The following is a 22,908-nucleotide window of genomic DNA, read 5'->3' as shown; positions in this document are numbered from 1 at the left end:
GCGATACTGCTATATATTCAACATAGAAATCTTGAGCCAAATCCAGTAAAAAAATATGTATTTACCCTCTCCCACATACTCTTTTACCATCCCTTCACTCCACGATGAGACTCAACTTGACTGTCGCCTTTATCTCCCCCATAATTCTTCGTTGCAGTTAGAAACTATACGAGGGGCTATCATCGCACACCCATATGCTCCTCTCGGTGGGTGCTACGACGATCCAGTTGTAAATTTTGTCGGAGGCGAGCTTTTGAAGAGTGGATACATCGTGGGCACATTCAACTTTCGGTAAGCACATGGCTGGCATTACCTGTACTCCTTGACTTGTTTACTCTCCTCTCTCCTCTCTCCTCTCTCTCTCTCTATACACTTGTTGAGTGGGTGTATACTGATCTGCTTTGTAGTGGTGCCGGTACTTCCGAGGGACGAACTAGTTGGACCGCGAAGCCCGAATTGGCAGATTATGTTTCCTTCTACGGATTTATGCTGTGTTACTTGCATTCCTTGAGGTCGCAAGAAGTTTCACGGCGAGGGGATGGAAGTATCCCTGGTGGGGCCAACGTTGAAGGCCCCGATGCTCAGTCTACACTTGACCGGGCAGATATCCATCTCATCCTTGGTGGTTATTCCTACGGCTCATTAATTGCATCACATCTTCCTGCACTTGATGTCGTTGCGGATCTTTTTAAAAATATTATTGCTGGCACACAGGCACATGAAATCCTTCAAACTGCAGTGAAAGTTTCGGCTCTGTTGGAAGCCAACGGCTCAACCCAAGAACGAAACCTGGCAATAGAAGACCACCTGGCTGTGGAAGAACCGCTGGATATCTCAGGAACAACAATATCATACCTTCTCGTGTCACCCCTCTTGCCGCCACTCAATCTATTCCTAACATTCTTCTCAACAATGTCTCTGGATATTGGGGCTCACAGCCCAGCTCAACGGAGGCAGATTCCATGTCCCAAGCCAACTCGTCAGCTATGCGCCCGTCCGAGTCTAGCTATTTACGGAAATCAGGACAGCTTCACATCTGCAAGTAAATTAAACAAATGGTCAGACGAACTGTCGCATGTGCCTGGCAGTCAATTTCAGTCGGCCGAGATCGACGGAGCTGGACATTTCTGGAGAGAGGATGGGGTCGAGTCGCAGGCAAGAGATGCACTGGGAAAGTGGTTGCGCCTGATACCTTGACTGTTCGTGCAAAATAGCGAATCAAAGGTAACTTAATGGCAGTTCTATGATCACTTTAGGAGAGGTCTAGAATATCGGACTGAAAGATGGGACCGCGTTCCCCATTTCCAGGCCCGTTTCACATGCACACTTCTCATCTCTAAAAGCATGTGATAGTCCTGCCTTCGCATGACCATCCCCAACTTATAGTGGGGATTTATCATCTGGAGTCTGAGGTTTGAGTCTAAAGGCCTATCGCGTCATTGGGTCAGTGGTTCCGTAAACGTTTCGATACCGTTACACATACTTCGCATGTTGAACATGGGTATCGCAGCTTACCGACCATTGACCCATGACAGAGCATTTAGGCTCAACTCGTTGATAAGGAATATCTGAGGCAATACTTATGTATAATACTACTCAGTAAACATTACATAACAGCACCCTTGCCCGCCAATACCCATGAATTGTATATTCATCACTCCTTATACATGCTACTGTAAATGTTTGGTTGCATTGGAATCTCGTATCGCGTCAGCTTCCAAATATGCGGTGTAATGTTTAGGCTATCGCATAGAACTAGTACCTCGTACAGTACATACCGGAGAACCCCCGTGACCCTGTATGATACAGTACCTATTAGAACCACTAGCATACTACTATATCAGTAGTAAGGCAGCAGTACACGACCGTACCCCAGGCCTAACTCTCTTGTTACGTTATACGTCCTAAGCTATCTTGCTACCGGCGAATTTCTTTTGATGCGGTAATGCCCGCTTTCGCAATTCTAATCGACTTGATACTAGTAGCATCATCCCCGCCATTCAGCTTGTGGGGCTGTATGAGATCATCCAGCAGATGATCTGAGCTGAAGGATTGGTGATCATCGTCTACAATATCCGAGTTTTTATTTCTTTTTGAACATAGAGTCTCGGCAATATAGATTTTAGAACCGAAGATAAATCTTCATAGTGTTCCTGTGGCTATAGGATGACTATAGTAGAATGTTGTTAATGCTGGTTCTTCAGCGGTGTTCAGACGGGCTTTCCGAATGAAGAATCCCCGCGAAAAGGAGTTGATGCGCATGATGAGCGGTTTCCCTGGGGCTGATTAGCGCTTGTGGCGATCGATAGGGGACTTCTGTCCAATCACCAGGGCCGTACAGGGGTCCCTCGTGACGTTTGGATCTACTCCGGACGGGGCCTTAGGCTGCGCTGCTGACACACCCCCAGATTTATCCATGATTTGCACAGTTTCCCCAAACCATCCCAGTTTTGTTCCACCCCATGGTCATAGATGGACACTTAAATTCCTTGACTTATGCTTATATCCGATGCGATACTAGATCTTTATTTTCCATAACCCTTTCCATGTGTTATCCTTTGACCGGCTTTCCCTTCAGATAGTCTCTTCTATCCAGCAATCTTTTTTCATAGTAGCCATTTGAGGTGTCATCGGTTTCTTGGTCGAATGTCTTGATGTCAGTGGAAGGCTGGCATGGCAATCCTTAATGACTCTCCCATACTACGCCCTCACTGTCATCCCCAGAGCAAACATGTTCGAAAGCCGGTTTCCGTCAAAGAGGCTTCTGGTACTCAGTTTCGTTTCCTTCCGAGAGCCGTTTCCCTTCCCTCGCTGTCATCCGTTATCAAGTCCTCCCTGACTTGGGCCGGCGACACTTTGTATAATGTGAACCAGGATGGCTCTTCCAAGGTGGGCAAGGGTGCTCATACTACTACCGATGATCGAAAGCAAGTGCTATATTTGAAAATGCGCAATGTATGTTAGCACTTTCTTTACCAGATATTGGCTTCGTCTTTCTACACTACGCAGCTACTAGTTGCCCTTGCAGCCTGATATGCTTGCTAACTGCATGCTCCAGGCTGTATCATATAAAGAGTGGAAGGACTGCGCCTACGAGTTGGACGAGTTAGAAGACAATAACTCCTGGAAAGCAACCTTCGAGAGTTCCGAATACGATCCTCATCTAGTGCAGGAACGTCTGAAGCAACTAGAAGAAGCGCGCATCAGCTGTGACATTAGCCGAATGATATTCCTAATCCGCACCTCCCTAAGCCGCGATTTAGGAAACATGCGTAACGACTCTCTCTATAGGCACTCGCACGTCGGTACGAAGGACTTGATTGATCAGTACATCACGACAGCCCTTGATACAATCTCGTCGCTGGTAGATTCGTCAGCGAAAGGTCGCTGTGATGGGCTGGAATTGAAGTATATCCTCGATCAATTTCTAGCAGCAAGGCAAGCTTTTGGTCGGAGCGCCTTATTATTCTCAGGTGGAGCAACATTTGGCATGAACCACATCGGTGTGCTTAAAGCGCTTTGGCAGGCAAAACTGCTCCCTCGTATTATCTCTGGCGCTTCGGCTGGAAGTATTGTATGCGCTGTCTTCTGCACTCGGACAGATGATGAACTGCCGCTGCTTCTGGATACGTTTGCCTATGGGGACTTTGCCGTTTTCAATGATCCCTACCAGGAGGAAAATATCCTTCAGAAGACAGCCAGGTTTTTGAAGTACGGTTCTTTTCTAGACATCTCGAACTTAGCCAAGGTCATGCGAAACTGGCTTGGGGATATTACATTCCAGGAAGCATATAATAGAACGCGCAGAATACTTAATATCTGCGTTTCTAGTGCTGGAATCTATGAGCTTCCCAAGCTATTGAACTACATCACAGCGCCTAATGTGCTGATCTGGTCTGCAGTGTACGTTCTACCTTCTCAACCCCACCCCCCCTCTGCCTCTGGTCCCCCTTTATTTTTTTCCCCCCTCCCCTTTAGCCACACAAATTTTTTATTGTCGGACTAACTTTCACAGAGCTGTCTCGTGCTCGGTTCCATTAGTATTTTCGCCATTTGTCCTCATGGCCAAAGATCCAGAGACAGGAGAGGCAGTCCCTTGGAACGACTTGCATAGGCAGTATATCGATGGCTCAGTAGATGGTGATTTACCGATGACCCGTCTATCGGAAATGTTCAATGTCAACCACTTCATTGTGTCGCAGGTTAATCCTCATGTGGTTCCGTTTCTCCCGAAATATGATGGCCCGACCCATGGGACACCACAGACCCCATCTTTGACTTCTCGGTTGTTCCACACCATGACGCATCTCGCGAAGGATGAGGTGTTGCATCGACTGACGGTTTTATCCGAACTTGGTATTTTCCCAACCTCTTTGACTAAAACCGTATCAATCGTGAACCAGAAATACTCGGGGGATATTAACATCTACCCTGAAATACTCTACACCCATTTCCCCGTAATACTAAAGAATCCGACTACAGAGTTCATGCTCAAGGCATGTCTTTCAGGGGAACGCGCGACGTGGCCCAAACTCAGACAGATTCGGAACCACTGCGCTATTGAATTAGCTTTAGACTCAGCTATCCAACAGATGCGGGCGAGAGTAGCCTTTAGTTCGAGTCAGATAGCCTTAAGGACTATCGGACTGCCTGGCTATTCAGAAACCATAGATAGCAGCTGTGGCCGAGGACGCTTGCTTAACCGGAGAAGCTCCTACAGTCATGAAGTCGAAAAGGCCAAGCATATCAGGGCCAACTCTGGTCGCCGAGCAAGACCGCTCCTAAGAAGATGCTGTAGCGTACAGTCGCCCGAACAGTCGTCAGACACCGATCGGCAAGATGAGGCGGATGATGATCGGGCTGAAGCTCGTGAGAGTTATTTTCCCGACCTTAACGATGACCTATCCCTCACTGAGTCCGGCACTGACGAGGAGACGCGACCTCTGGCTTTGGAACGGCTCGGGCTTGCAGATGGTCGGGCAATATATCATCAACCACCTCGCTGGTCCGCTCCGCATGGTGCTTTTCCATCGCTGCGGTCATTACCGACTACCTCTATTCACTCAAGGAGATCATCTGTAGGCACACAATGTCAGCCGTCAACCCATGTCACAGATGCCTCTTTGACTCCGGCACGCCAGTTATCCACTAAGTTGATATCCTCTCCCCAAAACCGCACGCTCCGCATGACACCCACGAGCCATCCAGACCGCTCACCTCCTGCCTACAACTAACAAAGTTGTGCCGAAGATTTGCGTGCTTTTTAGTGAGGTGATATTGCATTTTAACCGAAGCACATAGCCAGATGGTATGTCCTATTGTATGTGGTCTGCTGGCTTTGTGTCCCCGATCTGTCGGTGGACACATTACTACCTTGTCTGGAACGACCTAAATCATCAACTACACCATAAAGAGGTTGCAGGTTCGAAGTCCGACGTCCTGTGAAATGTAGCGAGGATCGGATGGACCTCTGCTATGCATCTCAGAAGATCATCACCTGGGATGTGGTGCCTAAGTTTTCTTTGCTCTTTCCTCTTATTTCTTTACCTTTCCACTTAGTCATTTTCGACATCTAGAATTGGGACTTGGTTTAGACAGATATAGGTTTGCTACTGCTGCAAAGCGGCGTTCGGAAATGGGCGTTCTCAAAGAGGGGATTAGCCACGGGGCGATCTGCCCTGGTTCGCAAGATTTGGCTATAATAGACGGTTATTTGAATCATATTTTGGTAAAGTCATTATATACGCATGCATATACACCTAGATAGCCTGCCCTGGTAACTATACTGCTTAGCTTATGTATGAATGCATCATAGATCGCATTAGCATTGCCTGCCTTGTATAGCTTGAACGACTATATGAATTGGATTATGCTGAACACTAGCCTTATCAAATAACTTAACCCTGAAGAACAAGATACATCGCCTGAACTGATAGAGTAAGCAGAGGTCAGTGCTGAGCAGTACACGGTTGACTATTCAAGGTACCGTGAGACCTGGCATGAGGAGGAGGAGGAGGAGGAGGAGGAGTGATATAGCACCTATTAGACTTGTCAGCATGTTCCGACTTGGCCAAAACGCCAAAGTCTACTCCGTACGGCTGGTCTACCCTCAGAAAACTGTAGATGCTAGCTAGATATTCTTTATGGCTTTTAGATAGTATTCAGTATGAATGTTAGTAGCGAGCCTTCACAGAATTTACATCCTCCCCAGAACCCTAAGTTTGTGTACCGGACGATTTCAGCGCTACTGACCTAGGCGGCATAATTTACGATATAAATTTACCATTATTTAACCTTTCTTGGAGTACTCCGAGATCCGAAATTAAGCTCTCAGTTCATCTACTAGCCTCCTACACAGTATTTCCCCTCTTTTAAGTTGGCTCAAATGGCCTTGCCGTTTCCGAGCAGGGCCGTGACCAAGGGTATCGATGAGAGTGTATCACCAAGTATGATCAGTAACCAAGGCACCCTGAAGACTTTTCGAAGATTGGATTATTATACTGCAATGAGATTCTTCACACTTAGGTAAACAAAATCTAGGTATCCGACTGGCGCTTCCACTCATCTCCGCGCCCCAGCAATTAACCTCAACCTCATGAGTTCAATACTGCCTAGAACTTGGCCGTTGCTAATATTAACCATTATGCATGTTGTGACTCGGTGATAATTATAGAGCACACATGCTAATTAGGGTGACGCAGGTAAAGAAGAGGACGAGGAAGGGAGTTTCACGATTCTGTCGAGGGGGTTGTTTGGCGCTTCGCTTGGTGATGGTTCTAAATTTGGCCGAATTATGCAGTGTTAGGTCGGAACTAATTCCTGCAATCAAGGTAATTAATTCGTTCAAGGGAAATTTGCTAAGAATGGAACAGGACTTAAGGACTTTGTCGATCAATCAGCGATGAATCCGTGGTTCCAGGCGCGGAGACTAATGCGCCTGCCCGCACTTTCTCTCACCTTTGCTTCTAATGTTGGCAACTGCACTAACAATATTCCAGGTGCATGCATGACGCGACAAAAAAAGAATCATCTCTGAAACGCTTGGCTCAAGGACAAGCTTTTATACTCCTTCATCCTCTCTACGATGCCACTGGAACATCAACCCGGGCAAGATCCTTCTGGATTTATACTTTGGTCTGTGCTTCATCAGGCGCATCAGCTCATGAATTCTTCCCTGCCTTGATGTGCCTTTTGTTTCATGCCTCCAAGAGTCTTTGTTATTCAGCGTGCCTTAATTCTTCCTTGTGCGTTTAAGCAGCTTGCTAGCATTCAACTTCTACTACACTTATTTGGTCATTTTCTTATTTTCTTGTTTGCAGTGTTGTTATTGGTAACCAGGTACTTTGCATAGTGCCTGCTATCGTGAAGAGTTCATATAGGCTCGTCCCATTATCATACCTCTGAGCCCGCAACTCTTGGGTTGATACACACTTTGAACCTTGACTTGCCCTCTTTTTAATTCTATACATCAACTTATCTTCATCATGGCAAACATTGTACAACGGCCCCTGAATCGCTTTCGCAAGAGTGAATCCTACAAGCCCCTTCACGAACGGTTTGGAGATGTAGCAATTTCAGCCCCGACTGAGGGGTCATGGAATCAACTCGAGAACCCTCGCCATTCTTCCCCCAGAGGTTATGGCCATGGCCTTGCCAGAGGCAATTCTACCAGGTCCTCACGGGAGAATTACGATACAGCCTCTGCTCCACAGAATACTGCCGCATCTAGGCAGAATTCCTTTTCTATAAGCACCCTGAACCCTCGTCGTCTTTCGATGCGTTTGGCTCCACGGTCAAGGCATTCCACCGAGGATCCAAACGAAAAAGAGCATCTGCACCACAATGACCGAAGAACCGAGTTTGCCTACAAGCCTATTCACCAAGACTACTCTACTGAGGTTGCTGAGAAAGCTGCTTCGCGTGTTCATGATTCGCCTCGTTTCCGATATATCCCAGCCGATGCACGGACTGCAGCCATCTCGCCTGGAAGCCACCGATATTCAACGAGTTCGCAACATAGTACACAGTCCAATTACGCCGGGATCGAGGATAGGGATAATCGACCCAGACGACAACAGTGGGATTCTCGTTATGAGGATAAATACGATCACCATGTTGAACCGCTCGAGAGATCTCACCGGTCATCTCGGACGGGATACAGAACTAGTGGCGAGTATAGTGAGTGGGCGATGGCAGCACAAATGAATGCGAGTTCATCGTCGGAGAAGAAGAGACTTCGTGCTGCGAAACGTATGACCATGACCATGGTACCTGATGCGGAGGACATCTATGGATAAAAGCCTATGCTTCTTTTTTGTGATTTATAAATGTGGTCATCATTCAGGATGGTGTATATATTTGCGGCCGTTATAGCGCGATGAGCATTTTCTGCGTTAGGGCTTTTGCAGGGCGTTGGTGGTTGGCTGAATCACTCCCACGAATACACGTATAATGAACAGCTTACGTTACTCGACTTCTGATATACATACAAATCTAGAACTACTTCTATTCCATAACATGAGCTTGGAATGCGATTTGCAACCGGTGTTTATAAGCATTCACGGCACTGACGTCAGTCTGACGATTAAGGAATCTTGATTCCGAATCCTTCCTGTCTAATATCCCTTTTGCCGGCAGTCTTTTCACCTGGATCTGTAAAAAAGGGGAAACTCTTGGCTTCATGGAAGTTCTTGGAGTTAGGGCTCGATGGGTATGAAGTCATGACCTGGAATTTCCCAAAAAGGAAGTTGCGATCAGTTCCAGGCGCACCTTCCGTCCATGACGACATGTTAACGCAGGTCCGCATTTCATCCTCCAGATAAATGAATACTCTCCTCTCTTGTCTTATTTCGATCAGTCTCAGGAATTGAATAGTTCTTTCTCCGGATCCACTCAAGATATTTAAGACACTGATCTGGATCAAGTCAATTACTCCACCTCGATTCGCGACAATGGCGGAACCCGTTGTTCAGCTCCAATGCGGAGTAAAGGTATAACCAAGCCTTTCCCCAGTATTTCCTCTTGAGTATATCAACTAGTAAATGCTAACTATTTTACTTTCCCAGAATGATTCATGGGGTAAGCAAGGAAAGAACTCGTTAGCTGGTCAGCTTTGGTCCAAGACCCCCAAGAACGGGGATGTAAAAGATGATCAAACATACTCCGAGGTACTTCGAGCTACTCACGTGGTATAGTGAAGGCATTGTTTCTGACATTTTTAGATGTGGATGGGCACATACCCAGCAGTCCCTTCTCGAATCCTTTCAACAGGCGAGCTCCTCTCCGAGTATCTGAAGAAGAACCCAGAGCTCGTTGGCAAATCAGCGCTGGATAAGTATGGGCCGGAAATTCCGTTCTTGCCGAAGGTGAGTACTGTATTCCCATATACTTTATGTCGTGAATCCCAGGGGAAGATGGCTTAACGCAACAAACCACCAGATCCTCTCATTCAGAAAAGCGCTCCCTCTCCAAGTCCACCCAGACAAATCGCTAGCAGAGCAGCTCCACAAAGAAAACCCAGATCAATTCAATGACCCAAATCACAAGCCCGAAATCGCAGTCGCGCTGTCCAATTTCGAGCTCTTCGCTGGCTTCAAACCCCTTAGTGAAATCGAAGCGATCATGAAGCTAAAGCCAGTTGAGCAATTAGTACCCTCCAATCAGCCATTCGATGATGAACTACTACGGGAGCTTTGCAAGACACTCCTCACTTTGCCCCCAATCGTTGTCTCGGAGATCATCCAGAGCCTTAAGGATCTCCCGGAAGCCCAGTTCGGAAAGCATCGTTATATTCCTGGGATGCTCAATCGGCTTAGCAAGCAGTATACCGAGTTCGATAACGGTAACCTGGTTGCCGCGCTGCTGATGAACTACATGACTCTTGGACCTGGAGAGGCTGTCTGTGTACCTGCGGATAGTATCCATGCGTATCTCTGTGGTGACATCGTTGAGTGTATGGCGCGGTCTGATAATGTGATTAACACGGGGTTTTGTCCGCGTGCAGAACGCGATAACATCGATTTATTCACGCGCGCACTGACCTTCAAGCCACATGGAGTGGACGAGGCTCTTTTGCCGCGGAGAAAGAGTGACAAGGGTGTCTCTGGGAAATCGGATGAGTATGCGCCTCCTTTCAGTGAGTTTAACGTTTTAGCGACTAGTTTGGGAGCTGGAGAGCATGAAACACACAAGGCTATTTCTGGACCAAGTCTTTTATTTGTCACCAAAGGATGTGGGCGGTTAGAACTGTCCGAGGGAAAGTCTGTCAAAACGTTCGACCTGCAGGTGGGATATGTATACTTTGTTGGACAAGGTGTGAGTCTGGATCTGTCTACAGACAAAGGAATGGCTGTGTATCGACCATATGCCGAGTGAACGGGAGAGTTTGAAGCACTTAAGTACGATACATGTTGAATGAGATGCTTTTCTCTATGTACACTGAGGTCTATAGACGTTGAGGTTAGGTTTTGGGGTCTAGCCCTCTAACAAAGCGTGGCGTATAAAAATTATAGAATGAACCGACTGACCTGGCATATCTTGATCACACCCGATATGAACATGTTTAGAATTCTAGAATGATAGAAACTAAGATTGGATCTGCAACCACTTAACCAGAATCTCCGATTTCTCCTCATTTGCACACTTTAAAATAGATCAACTAATGCGGGTCCGATCCTTCAATTGCCGCTGATACGACAACCCGAGCGCTTGCAGCTCCGAAACCGAGCATCGACAGCCAATGAATCTGCAATTGCGCCGAAATCCTTCTATTTTTGGGGTTATTGCTTTTGTTACAGACTGGTGCTTGCTGGATACACTGCATATTGTCCCGCTGGCTAGCCGCGACTCAAGGCTGGAGCAGATGCTCTGACCAGAACTTAAAATGATCTCAAACAAGCCATCTTGAAACGAGGCTGGAGGTGAACTTGAGTTCTTAATGGGGGGATGTATCCGCTCTTCTTGAACTGAACTGAACTGAGGGGGAAACTCAACCGTTTTCTCTCGACCAGCGATCCCTTCTTTCTTACCCCGCAAGCTTGCAATATGTTTCTCCCTCTTTGCCGAAGGTCACTGGTGCCTCGATCAAGTGACCCAGCCACCGATCAGATTATTATAGGGGTTGTTTTGGGTTGTGTCGCTGCTATTGCTAGTAAGTATAGCCTTTCTTCTCTACATACCCACTAAAACGGCTGTTGCTGACGTCGCACCAGTCACTGCGGGGATCTTGTTCATTCTCTTCAAGAAACGGAGATGGGATCGCATCCGACAATATGAGGAGGACATGCTGGTCATGCATGCACCGCTGGGCTGTAATCCCCAGGAATATCCCTCTATCAGCCAGGGAATGGAACGGCCACGACCCTACTCGTCAATGTATTCCTATAGTCGACCACAAGAGCAAAACCATACCCACCCTCGTGGCAGACTGTCCGGGGACACCCCGCCACCAGCATATACCACTATACCTGCCTATGACCCCTCGAAGTACCAGGCCATTAGTCAACTGCCACCATCAGTTAAAATAAATCGACCGACCCAGGTGGACCCGGTCGGTATGATTGAGGAAAGGCCATTCTCTTTTATTCGAGGCGTCGAGCAGCAGTACACAGGCCCAATGGAGACACAGAGAAGTTCGTCTCAAGCAGAGCAGCGGGGGCTGTCACTGGAGAGTTCTCGGTCGATGAACTCGGATAGTAGCACCACCAATTTCTCTCGACCTTTAGAGGGGACACAATCACTCCGGCGACCAAAGCCTGTGCTCTCGAGATTGGTCACTAATTTTCATTAAGGGATGGCTTCGGCTGTCAAATGGGACGGATCTGCGGGTTTTGGTTAGCGTTGGACTGGTAAATGGGACGGGAATGGATAAATGGGTCAGTACGGCGTATGGTGTATGGTGTGGCTTTCTCTTTCCCTATTTCCTTTGGGTCTCCCTTGTTTTTCTTTGGGGAAACAACGCGATGGGTTCATAACAGTAACGATATCTGTTTTCCTATGCCGTGGCGTTAGGTATAATGATGAAATTGATGATGATCATGAAGCATATCCTTTGTCGCTAGAGTATGGACTTAGAGGATAATGTCTTGCTGTCATTGTATTTTGACGGATGCGCTGTCGTCTGCTCTTGTGCATAGCGGAATATATAATGCGTTTCCACCGAGACTGAGTCCTAGTGAGTGATAAGCCTATCGGGATGGCATTGCCAACTCACCCTTTGTGAAACTAGATGTAACAAGTAGGTTAATGACGGAGTTCAATGCTAATGAGAGTGAAAGGACGGAGGGTGACACCCTTCCTATCCTGATTCAAACAATCGCTCCTTCCCCATAAAACGGCATGGGCAGAGCCAAACAAACCAATCACCTAGACAGCAAAGATTTAGTGATAACTATCTCCAGCAGAAAAGAATACCATGTCAATGTTTGCATATCTCGAGTTCAAGATCTGTGAGCTGAATCAGGTCCACTGGTAGAATGAGGGCAGGAAGTTACCAGCAACTTTTGCCAACTCGTTAAAAAGAAAATGGAAATAACTGAGCTAGTATTGCTACTAGTAGTACTTGAGGTAGCCCACCTGCGGCATAGAAGAGCTTACATAGGGAAGGAAAAAAGGAAAGAACTGTAAAAAGTACTAGAGAGCTGGTGACACCTGTCTACTTAGTTTACTTAGTCTACATGGTTGCGTACTTGTGAGGGGCCACTCTCACAGGGCGTAAGATGACTCCATTAGTCTGACTTACTATAGGGAGTTATCATTGAAGCTGGCACTGGCGCTTGTGCCTTGTTGGCTATAGTGCCTACTACTACTGCTACTAGTACTTCTGAGCGTGACGTCCATACCATCTGCAGGGTTGCATTCCGACGGGTATTGACAGTGGGGACTAAATGGGCCCCTCAAGAAACAAAGAGAATGAAATATTAATATCGAATAAATTGGACAGGAAGTAGGCAATAGAACGTTATGGAGGTGGGGTATGATCTATCGTGGGTCTAAAGCTATAGCATTGGCAGTCTAGACATACTACAAGTATCTTGTCGAATAAGTACTGATAGTCCATAACCACTACTTCTTGCAGTAAATGGACCGCTGAACCTAGCAATCTTTTAATCGCTAAGATTAACACTAAGTAACTATAACTCGTAAAAATTATTTACCGCCCTTGTACAGCGATTGAGGCTACTTACAAGGATCAAGTCGAAAGTTGCCCAATCGGGATATTAGGGCAAGGATTGTCGAGGAGGAATTTGTCATCGGTCATTTGACGGGAAAGTTCGCTTGGGCGTTCATACCTTGTCAAAAGTCCTAAAATGTCCAGCTGCAGCGCATTAACAATTCGTTTATCTTGGACAGGAGTTTATTATATTGGCCATCCCACGTCGTCTCCATCACGGCGCGTAGATAAGCTCGGTGGATGGTTCGGGTTCAACCGCGACGATCAACCGGGTGCTTGTTCTCGCGCCAGCCAACGACTTTCTCCCTTTCCCCTCTTTCCCCTCCTCTACAACGGAAGGAATTATGGTTCCGTGTCCAAATTAGGTGTTGGCGTCTGTGGAGACGTTAGGTAAAGAGACTTTGGTCCCTTGAACACAATGGGCCTCAGTTATTAACTCATCTGACACTTCGCCAGTCATACGAATGGATGCTCTCCACCTTCCCTGTGAGGTGATGTTGCATCGCTTGCGCTCGCGGGGTCGACGCACCTATAAACGGCAAGGAGTTGTACAACATCCTTGTTACCAAGCTATAGTCTCTGTCCTGTCCCCTGTCTGCTCGCCAGTGTGATGTTGGCCATGAAGCGCCACGCCAAGCCAAGACCCACGCCGGTTTACATTTGACATCCATGTCGTGGTGGGCGACGGTAGACGCAAGATGACTGCGCCGTAATATTCACCCCTCGTTCGGCCCTATCTTTATGAGCTACGAAGCCGGGTGCTGGACCCGGTTGCCTTCCTTGTCATAATCATGGTCGGCCCAGCTTCCCAGGGCCAGTTACCATCGCCAGTCGTTGTACCGCTTTCGAAGACCCCTCGGTAACCAAGGGAGATCGGTCTGTCGTTCTTCATCTACTGGTGCTCTGTCAACCTCCACCGGAAGGGGGTAGAGGAGGGGCGAACCAAACTGCCGGGCCCAAGACGCGTCCCCTACTCGCACCAAACTTGCCTTGGAACCCATCCGTTGACGGTCTATCTTTCCGGAAGACCTTTTCTCTGCCGCCGATTCAGAAAAGCATGCAGCTGTCATTCGACGGGCGGTATATCGTCGATGGACGTATACTGATATATCATCCCATGCAGACTGGCGGTCTCCATTAATTCCACATTTCCCGTCTTCTGCTCCGTTTAGATAGTCTTTGACCTCCCTTGACGGCTTGGGAGAAGGCGACACGCATAGCTTACCAGTTTCAAGGTATGTGTCACGCGCACTTTTGACGAATACTTGTATGCTTTGAGCCACTCGTCATCAGTTGAAGCTCATACGCCTCCCACGCATATGTGGGCAGAGTTCATTTTATGAAAAACCCTTTGGATATCATGACGGGTATTATTCAAAAACTACGAAGAAAGCGGAAGCTCTCTTCGGAGCTAGACACCCGCTGGGGAGATGTGGCTATCACGTATCCCAATGCAGGCTCCTGGAGTCAATATGAGCAATCGCCTGTTGGAACATCCACTTCAATACCCATTAAAATGTTGGACCACTGTCGACGACATGGTTCTCTTGATTCGCTCGATCGCCATGGTCACACATCTACTCTACCTTTGGGAAACTTCAAAGAGCGGACATCATCCACGGATTCAGCCATGACCATGCCGACGGGACACTATGACGCAAAAGTACGAGGGCGATCAAAGAAAAAAGCGCCCCCTCCTAGTCCTATAGTAGGGCATAAATCCCATCCTACAGTGAAGGATGGATTTGACGAATCCTCTGTTGATGAGGAAGAGGATTCCATATCTGGCCTTTATAGTCCAAAGACTCGATATCTACGAGACAGGTCTCGTACGAGATCCCGTGAGGAAAGCGACGCCTACTCGCGCGCATCCAAATCACCACCGCTGTCGGTCACATCAAGAATGCGTCACTTCAGTTTGCAGAGCACTACGACCGAACCGACAGCATCTATACCAGCTACATCAAGCTCGAGGCATACCAGTTATACGTCGTCTATCCCTTCGGCGCCGTCTGAAGACCCTCGACTGGGACACCGACCAAGTCCTCGTGATACCAAATTGATGCCTCGGCCGAAGCCTGCACCGGTTGCAGAACAGGAGTTAGTTCCATCGTACGACGATCTTTACGGATAGTGAATTTCCACTATATTGGATTCGAGGTAATGCTTTGAGCTTCCTGTGCAAGAACAGGCTCCTGCAAATGACCGATACGTTAAGCTACCATGAGTCATGACAAACACTGATCAACCGATTTGGATCTTTCTTTGCTTTTTTCGTTTATGTCTCGCCTCTCTGTTTCTTTTCCCTTTTCGGTGCCACCGGCGAGAAAGAACAAACTTGCATAGTGGCGTTATTATCTAATTCGTATCTCACGTTGGAGGCCATATTTTTTATTTTTTATTTTTATTTTTATTTTTATTTATTTTTTTTTCATTTTCTTTTTGTCATTGTCTTTTCTTGCCCCATATCAATCGGATTTGACCAAGTACTACTAGTAGTAGTCTATGAGCGATTTGATTTACCCTGTCTATGACAGCCAATGATGGTGAATTGCGCTTAACTGATGTTTGGCGCGAAGGGCATTTTAGCGGAGTGATGACCACCGACAGTTATTTCTCGGGCATTAGAATTTGTATACAATTATTTTATTATGATGATGATTTTTATTTTTATTATTTGTTATTATAATGACATAAAAGTCATAGTGAATGGCGTTGTTTAGGTCTTTTTATTTTATTTTATTTTATTTTATTTTATTTTATTTATTCATTTTAATTAATTCTTTTCTGTTGCATATCCTGATTTGGAGGGAAAAAAGCCAACGCAATGCAGGGACAGTGTGATTTTGTGATTCTTCCAAGCGCCGGGTTCCAAAAGAACTGCAAATGGGCAACACAACAGTCGACGACCTTCGGAGGGATGTTCCGAAGCTCAAGAATTGCACTTTGCATCTGACCAATGATCGTTCCGCCAATGAGGATCGACAGGAAACAAAAAAGATGAGGGGTTCCAAGGGAGATCGACGAATGGAAAGCCTCAAGCGCAGAGGAGAAGCGACCATCTGCAGAAGCCGTCACAATCACAATCACTCGTCACCAATCCCTCGTCACGCCCATCACACGAATCGCCTGTCACTGGGCAAGGATCACCCCTTCCAGTGCCCATCTTTTACAGGTACTCTTTAGCGCCCGGCTGCACACTGCATGCTTGTTCAGTCTTGACTAGCTTGGGCATGCTTGACAGCTTCCAAAGCACGATGATCGCACCACGGATGCTACTCTATGCCTTATCAATCCCACGAAGGTACCGGAAAGGGCTCTCTTTTCGGGGTCCAGTCATCGTGAAAAGACCGCAAGTTCAATCGTCTTGTCACCCTCTGCTTTCCGCACCGGACAATTGAGGTGCTTCCCCTCCCCTTTTCATCCACATTGTGTCCGCAGTTGCTCTTGAGTATTAAATGCCAGCACTGCGGGCACTCTTTTCCTCTTGGCTGTGGTAGTGCAGACAGTATCCGGTGACCATTCCCGACCCCAACATGCTCGGATCCTGGGGCCTAGTTCCAAGATCTACGTCTCTCTGGGCGGCAGCTTTAATTCTCCTCTGCCACTTAGTGCCGCTGGCTGTGGCGTTGCGGACAACACCAGGATCGCCATGTGCGAACGTTTGCAATAAGCAATCGGCCAACACCACGGGGTCCGAGATTACCTGTCTAGATACGGACTTCACTTCCACCAACAAAGGGTCTCAATTCAAGCAGTGTGTCGACTGTCAGTTGCGTAGTACTTACAGTGACCCATCTTCTGGGGAGACGGATGTGGACTGGGGACTTTGTAAGTATACGCTGGGTCCGCCTCTTGGAGCTCTCTAACCATCCGAGCTTTGCAGACAATCTTCGTTATACGTTCACCTCCTGTGTCTATGGCTACCCTAAAAGTGTGAGCAATATCTCCACGCAATGCACGGTGAACTGTCAGCCGTTGGACAGAGCCCTAGAGTTTGATCTGACAGACCCGGGTGCGAACAACTTTTACACCTGGTGTGGGACTACGTCGTTCGCCGACAATCTCATCACCCAATGCGAGCAGTGCTATAATTTCACCCTCACCCAGACCCAGGATCCGACAAATGGTCAATCGCAGGTGTTTATGGCGAACTGTGCGTTAGATTTCCAATCATTCCGAGTAACATGCATAGCTGACTTGAACCCCTGAATCGCAGTCCTTGAAGCGCTTCGTTATAACTGCCATTTTCGAACACCTACGGGCTTTGCGTTCCCTATTAGCCCAACGAGGATCTTCAGCCAGTCGCTATTACCATCCTCAACGGTAGACCTTATCAATCCAACCTCAACCGGTGGTCCTGGGGTCAACCTGGCTCTGGTGATTGCACTCCCGGTCCTGGGATTCGTGATTCTGCTGTGCGCACTTTCCATATGCTGCTTCTTCTTCATTCGGTGGCGTCGCAGAAAGGCCCGAAAGCATCGACAATCCAGCCACCTGCATGCCCGATGGAACGATACCGGCATTAGTACCCCGTGGGCGAACTACCACGAAATGTACAGTCCGACCAAGTATCAGCAGGGCCACGGGCAACAGCAGCAAGGGTTCAGCTTCGTCGACACCGATGGACAATATCGCGATGTGGGCTATTCCAAGAATCTCGCCGAGGTAACCGCGTCCGCTGTCGCAACGCCTCCCCTGAACCTTTCCCCAGACGGGGAGAAACAGAAAACCCCCGAGTACCCTGAGTACTTTGGCCAGGATTCCAAGCAGAAGCGGTAGTAGTGACTGACGGTCATAAGACTGGTTCATGCAAAAGGTCTCTGGGCCGATAAATGACGTATGGGTTCGTGCATGTTAGTAGTTTCGATCCCAGCTATGTGCGTTGGCGTTTTGCCATGTCGTTATGTTTCATGAACTCGATGAAGAGAACTGTGCTCGTCGCGATATACCCCCTCCATTCCTTGATACTAATTCACCAAATAATATCTGCTCATGTTGTATCCCTCCACGATGGAAGTCGGCTTCCATCTCATGTCATATATCATAGTCGGAAATACATATCAAAATTCACACAGAGAACAAGAAAGTAAACAGAAGAAAATCTTACGAACAAAGCAACAGATTATATACAGTAGAAACACCCCCCCCCCTCTCTCACTCACCCAGAAGATCAGAACCTCGAAGGATGCAAGACTCTAAAAATAAACACGGCATAGCAAGAGACGAGATTGGACCGACAGGCGTCTAAAAGTTTCATGTCCCCCAGCCAAGCTCCAATCACCCCCATGCAAACCCGACAATGATAATAATAGAATTCCGCAGGATCTTTCACCGGTAAAAATCAACCAGAGTCTAAGCTGAGCATAGCATTATTTCAGAAGGGGAGCTCGTGGGCAGTTATGTCCGGTGAATTCCAGTTGTACAGTGCATAGGACTGCTTATCGTGTTTACTTCGGGTGGTGGGCGGTGACGTTCAATCCATTGGAGGGGGACCCAGGGAAAGAAAGAGCATACACTAAACCCGATCAAGCGATAAGCATCTAATCTCCGCCATCTTGGATTGTGATCTCCAAATCGCATCCAACAATACCTCCCGGCACTCCAACCACAAACCATTGAAACACAAAAGTCAAAGCACCAATAGCACCCCCAAAAGGGAACGAAAAGAGGAAAATGGCCACCCCAACGCAAGAACAGCTCAAAACCCTCGAACAATCCCGCCAGCGACTGGTCCAGCTCACGCGCTCGCTGGCGTCCCTAATCACAAGTCTAAATCAAAGTGATCCTCTGCCATCCTGGTATGTCTATACTTGTTTCAACTAGTTCTTTGTGTCTGTTTAGTCGGTTGTGCTCTTAATTCCCCAAATCATGAATGAATGTGCAAGGTAATTGTCGTAAATAAACTAACTATTGTTTAATTTTTTTTTTTTTTAAAAAAAAGGTCCTCTCTCCAATCCCAAGCTAGCATCATCTCAAACAACCTCCTCAGCGTCTCCGACCACCTCTCCGACAACCGCGATCTCCTGACCTCACTTGTCGCTTATCCGGGCCCTGACTATCCAGGTCGTACGCAGGCCAACACGCTCGAACAGCTTCTTCGGACGAAGCTTGACCCCCGCGTCGAGGACTGGGTTGCGCGCGGTCGCAAGGCGGGCGCGTCTGCGCTGGAGGATAAATCCGGGCTGGCGGAGGCGGAACTGGCGGAGTTGTGGGATTGGGCGCCCGTGGAGGCGAATCAGGAGGCAAGACGGAGGGATTGGGGAGGGAATTTTACGCTCGAGGAGAGGGAGATGGGTGTGCAGAATGTTGTTACGGGGTTGGCGAGGGTGTTGGAGGATGAGGGGAGTGAGAGTGAGGATGAGGAGGAAGGGGAAGAGGATGAGATGGAGATTGTCGGTGTTAGGAGGCAGTCTGCTGGGGCTGGGTTTGAGTTTGATATTGCGCCTGCTTCGGCTGCACAGCATCATCAGCAGAAGTTTGTGGAGCCTGCGGTTCCGTTGGAGGATATTTTGAGGTTTATGACTACTGGGGCGGAGCCGGGGAAGAGGTAATACTTTGGAATGATAGTTTGAGAAGTTACGAGGGAATGAGAATAGAACACTTCGTGAAGAGAATGTATTACGTTGTATCATTAAAACTGCGTACTGAGGAAAGTAATCAATAACGAAACTAACCACGGCGTCGCGTAGTGGGGGTCTTTCCAGACGGCTTGGGAGAGGCAGATGCGCCCGAGCTCTGTGCAACAGGAGCCCTTTCCACGGGCTTGGGAGCTGCCTTCTTCGCCTTCTTGGGCTTCGTCGGCGCCTTCCAATAGTACACCATTTGGGTTGCCAGGACCACATTCAGAGTGAAGCCGGCAATGAAGCCATACAGAATCAGCTTGTCGTCTACCTCCTGGAGGGTAGTGAAGATACGGGACAGAGAGCCGGCAAGATAGTTGAACACCTGAATCAACATTAGTCGAGATTCCAAGCTGGTTGAGAGCGGGAGAAAACATGGTACATACCGCGAAAGCACTCAACTGTCCAGTGCCTCCTTCGCGCCAAATGGTAATGATCTGGGGCAGCTTGCTCGCAACGCCCAGGGCACCAGCACCGGCCTGCAAAAGAGACATAGTCTGCGCATCCACCAAAGTCTGATCGAAAAGCAATGCGTACACACTGGCCGCAACAACAGCAATGAATGCCGCAGCCGCAGTTGATCGATCGGCGAAGGTCAACACCAAGACACCCACCACTACATCTTGTACGGCGATCAACGCGGTTTCGCCATAAGTGCTGAAAGGGAACTGGTTGCGCACACTGTACGACAGCGTGATGAGCAAGCTAGCAGTTTCGAGAGCGTACGACACAAAGGACACGCCGGCCGAGGAGCGAGATCCGATCAATTTCAGAATCTGGGGAACCTTCACGATAGCGCTGGCACCCACGATGGCAATTCCGAGAGCCTTGGAGATAGCAAGGGACGTGCAGGCAGGATCTTTGGTGACATCAAGATCAACCAAAAGAGCGTTGTGGCAGGACGATCCGATCAGCGAGGTGACGGTATCGTGGACGGGTTCCGGCAGCGACGAGACGATCTGACGGAGGTAAGGTTGGAGAGGGGTGATAATATTTTGCTGGAGGGGTTCCATGATGGAAGCGGCCATCTTGAGTTAACTGTTGTAAATATATGAAAACAGAAAGGCCCAAGCCAGATCGCTGAGGTGAGAGTTGTAGGACGGAACTTTTTTTTGAAGATAAGTGGACTGATTGATAGCTGTCAGAACAACTCGCCGAACTGCGGTTATGGTCCCTACCGCCGGACGAAGGAATTATTCTCCGTCGCGATAGGGCAACATGAATTCTAACCTTGTCCTACGAGGTTCAATGATAGATTAACAGATCCTCCTTAATGTCCTTTTCACCATGATCCTCCTCCGCTCCTCTTTTCGGAGGCTGGGATCGACTCGGGATCCGTCCCTCGTGTGCTCCCGATGTCTTATACGCAACAACCGTCCTCATCCTCCCTCCGCCCTCCACAGCTTCCTGTCGTCCGCGCGATCACAGTCAAGCGTTGCAGATGATCAATCCTCTTCCGCCGTCCTCCAGAAGACGTATTTTTCTGCTAATCGAGGCATTGAGGGTACACCGAGCAAGGACGGGATTTCCCCCTCATTATCGTCCACCAGTTCCGCGCAGGCGAATGCTGCCAATACCTCCAGAAGCGAAGGCGAGGCGGGGTCGGCCTCTACGGAATCAATTGAGTCAGAATTGCCTCATCGCAGAAGGAAACGTCTAAAGGAAGAGGCATCTGGGAATAATGGAGCAGATCATGTTATTCCGCCAGATGCCTCCGCGCAGTTGTCGCACCTCTCAGCCGCCCTCCCCAAAACCTCTATTCGCCGCAAAATAGCCGCCTATCTTGCTCTCACGAAACCTCGTCTTTCAGTGTTGATCGTGCTGTCTACGACATCTGCGTATGGCATGTACCCGATCTCGTCTCTCCTTGCTCTCGACCCGTCAATGACGCCGCTTCCGACTCTATCAACTTCTACCCTTACTCTTCTTTACCTCACGGCGGGGACATTCCTTTCGTCATGCAGCGCCAATACATTGAATATGATGTTCGAACCCAAATATGATGCACTTATGTCCCGGACACGAAACCGGCCCATTGTCCGTGGTCTCGTCTCCCGCCGTGCTGCCCTTCTGTTCGCCGTTGCCACAGCCGCTTCGGGTCTCGCTCTGCTATACTTCGGCACCAACCCAACCGTGACTGGTCTTTCGGCTGCTAACATCTTCCTATACGCCTTCGTTTATACGCCATTGAAGCGTATACATGTAATCAATACCTGGGTCGGTGCTGTCGTAGGAGGTATTCCTCCGTTGATGGGCTGGGTCGCAGCGGCAGGTCAGACAGCAACAACGGGCCACGACACATGGCGCGACATGCTCTTCAGCCAAGATAGCATTGGTGGCTGGCTGCTCGGAGGAATTCTATTCGCATGGCAATTCCCCCATTTCAACGCCCTCTCCCACACTATCCGCGAGGAATACAAGAGAGCCGGATACAAGATGCTCTGCTGGGTCAATCCCGCTCGCAATGCCCGCGTCGCGTTGCGTTATTCCATTCTGATGTTCCCGATCTCCATTGGTCTTTGGTATGTTGGTGTTGTCGGCCACGGCTTCTTGGTCAGCAGCTCAATCGCCAACGGTTGGCTGGTGAAAGAAGCATATCATTTCTGGCAGCATCAAGGTGCTAACGGTACGGCCCGCGGTTTGTTCTGGGCCAGTATCTGGCAACTTCCCATTCTGCTTGTCGGCGGTCTCGTTACGAAGAAGGGCCTATGGGACGGTGTCTGGAGGAACGCCTTCGGTCAACCCGAAGAAGATGAGGATGATTATCTCTACTATGACGACGAAGGTGAAGATGGAGACACAGGAAACCAGGTCGTATCCCAGTCGGCCTCTGTCTCCAGTTCTCGTCCTGCCAACGCGGCATAGTTACTCAGTGGTATTCCTCCACTGTAGCCTTGTCTTGGTTTGCCTGTGTATTAGATTGATTCCCTTTTGGTACGGTGATGGCGTTTTGTATAACAGACATGGTTGCTCTTCTTGACATCTCCGAACTGTAGGTATATATAGTCATGAATTTCCTTCTATATCTTGCATTATTTCATCAATAGCTATTGGCCAAATGGCCCAGAATGCAAATACACTACGGGTATTTTAAAACCACTTGAGAAGAGATCG

The 22,908-nt window shown here is 48.3% G+C and overlaps 10 protein-coding genes across 10 annotated transcripts; 9 read left to right on the top strand and 1 right to left on the bottom strand.

Moving 5' to 3' along the window:
• Positions 1-55: 55 nt before the first annotated feature.
• Positions 56-1,046, top strand: BDV27DRAFT_146449 (uncharacterized protein; the record flags this gene model as incomplete). The annotated part of the gene is made up of 3 exons (XM_032070582.1): positions 56-291; positions 408-979; positions 1,024-1,046. 3 exons carry the CDS (start codon positions 56-58, stop codon positions 1,044-1,046), a joined length of 831 nt encoding a protein of 276 aa, XP_031926144.1.
• Positions 1,047-2,437: 1,391 nt separating this feature from the next.
• BDV27DRAFT_11942 (putative Patatin family phospholipase) lies at positions 2,438-5,435 on the top strand. Its single transcript, XM_032064865.1, has 3 exons — positions 2,438-2,955; positions 3,059-3,903; positions 4,016-5,435. Exons 1-3 carry the CDS (start codon positions 2,674-2,676, stop codon positions 5,232-5,234), a joined length of 2,346 nt encoding a protein of 781 aa, XP_031926143.1. The 5' UTR covers positions 2,438-2,673; the 3' UTR covers positions 5,235-5,435.
• Positions 5,436-7,484: 2,049 nt separating this feature from the next.
• On the top strand, positions 7,485-10,374 carry BDV27DRAFT_146447 (class I mannose-6-phosphate isomerase; the record flags this gene model as incomplete). Its single annotated transcript, XM_032070581.1, has 4 exons — positions 7,485-8,267; positions 9,066-9,167; positions 9,222-9,365; positions 9,439-10,374. The coding sequence occupies 4 exons, from the start codon at positions 7,485-7,487 to the stop codon at positions 10,372-10,374; spliced, it is 1,965 nt and encodes a 654-aa protein (XP_031926142.1).
• Positions 10,375-10,508: 134 nt separating this feature from the next.
• On the top strand, positions 10,509-11,819 carry BDV27DRAFT_130536 (uncharacterized protein). Its single transcript, XM_032067436.1, has 2 exons — positions 10,509-11,146; positions 11,208-11,819. The coding sequence occupies exons 1-2, from the start codon at positions 11,044-11,046 to the stop codon at positions 11,786-11,788; spliced, it is 684 nt and encodes a 227-aa protein (XP_031926141.1). The 5' UTR covers positions 10,509-11,043; the 3' UTR covers positions 11,789-11,819.
• A 2,021-nt stretch (positions 11,820-13,840) lies between these two features.
• Positions 13,841-14,343, top strand: BDV27DRAFT_146445 (uncharacterized protein; the record flags this gene model as incomplete). Its single annotated transcript, XM_032070580.1, has 3 exons — positions 13,841-13,858; positions 13,926-14,251; positions 14,295-14,343. 3 exons carry the CDS (start codon positions 13,841-13,843, stop codon positions 14,341-14,343), a joined length of 393 nt encoding a protein of 130 aa, XP_031926140.1.
• On the top strand, positions 13,966-15,829 carry BDV27DRAFT_130533 (uncharacterized protein). Its single transcript, XM_032067435.1, has one exon. It carries the CDS (start codon positions 14,511-14,513, stop codon positions 15,303-15,305), a length of 795 nt encoding a protein of 264 aa, XP_031926139.1. The 5' UTR covers positions 13,966-14,510; the 3' UTR covers positions 15,306-15,829.
• Positions 15,830-16,470: 641 nt separating this feature from the next.
• BDV27DRAFT_11845 (uncharacterized protein) lies at positions 16,471-18,060 on the top strand. Its single transcript, XM_032064738.1, has 3 exons — positions 16,471-17,002; positions 17,058-17,327; positions 17,391-18,060. Exons 1-3 carry the CDS (start codon positions 16,708-16,710, stop codon positions 17,951-17,953), a joined length of 1,128 nt encoding a protein of 375 aa, XP_031926138.1. The 5' UTR covers positions 16,471-16,707; the 3' UTR covers positions 17,954-18,060.
• A 505-nt stretch (positions 18,061-18,565) lies between these two features.
• Positions 18,566-19,755, top strand: med8 (RNA polymerase II mediator complex subunit MED8). The gene is made up of 2 exons (XM_032067434.1): positions 18,566-18,972; positions 19,116-19,755. Exons 1-2 carry the CDS (start codon positions 18,848-18,850, stop codon positions 19,723-19,725), a joined length of 735 nt encoding a protein of 244 aa, XP_031926137.1. The 5' UTR covers positions 18,566-18,847; the 3' UTR covers positions 19,726-19,755.
• A 17-nt stretch (positions 19,756-19,772) lies between these two features.
• On the bottom strand, positions 19,773-20,891 carry BDV27DRAFT_130528 (putative monosaccharide-P-dolichol utilization protein). The gene is made up of 2 exons (XM_032067433.1): positions 20,181-20,891; positions 19,773-20,119 (listed from the first exon to the last, which is right to left on the bottom strand). Exons 1-2 carry the CDS (start codon positions 20,820-20,822, stop codon positions 19,844-19,846), a joined length of 918 nt encoding a protein of 305 aa, XP_031926136.1. The 5' UTR covers positions 20,823-20,891; the 3' UTR covers positions 19,773-19,843.
• Positions 20,892-21,054: 163 nt separating this feature from the next.
• Positions 21,055-22,901, top strand: cox10 (protoheme IX farnesyltransferase). Its single transcript, XM_032067432.1, has one exon. The coding sequence runs from the start codon at positions 21,082-21,084 to the stop codon at positions 22,657-22,659; it is 1,578 nt and encodes a 525-aa protein (XP_031926135.1). The 5' UTR covers positions 21,055-21,081; the 3' UTR covers positions 22,660-22,901.
• Positions 22,902-22,908: the final 7 nt, after the last annotated feature.

This window comes from Aspergillus caelatus (genome assembly GCF_009193585.1).
Source record: "Aspergillus caelatus strain CBS 763.97 unplaced genomic scaffold BDV27scaffold_124, whole genome shotgun sequence".
Taxonomy (NCBI): Eukaryota; Fungi; Ascomycota; class Eurotiomycetes; order Eurotiales; family Aspergillaceae; genus Aspergillus; species Aspergillus caelatus.
This window is presented reverse-complemented; position numbering and strand designations above follow the sequence as displayed.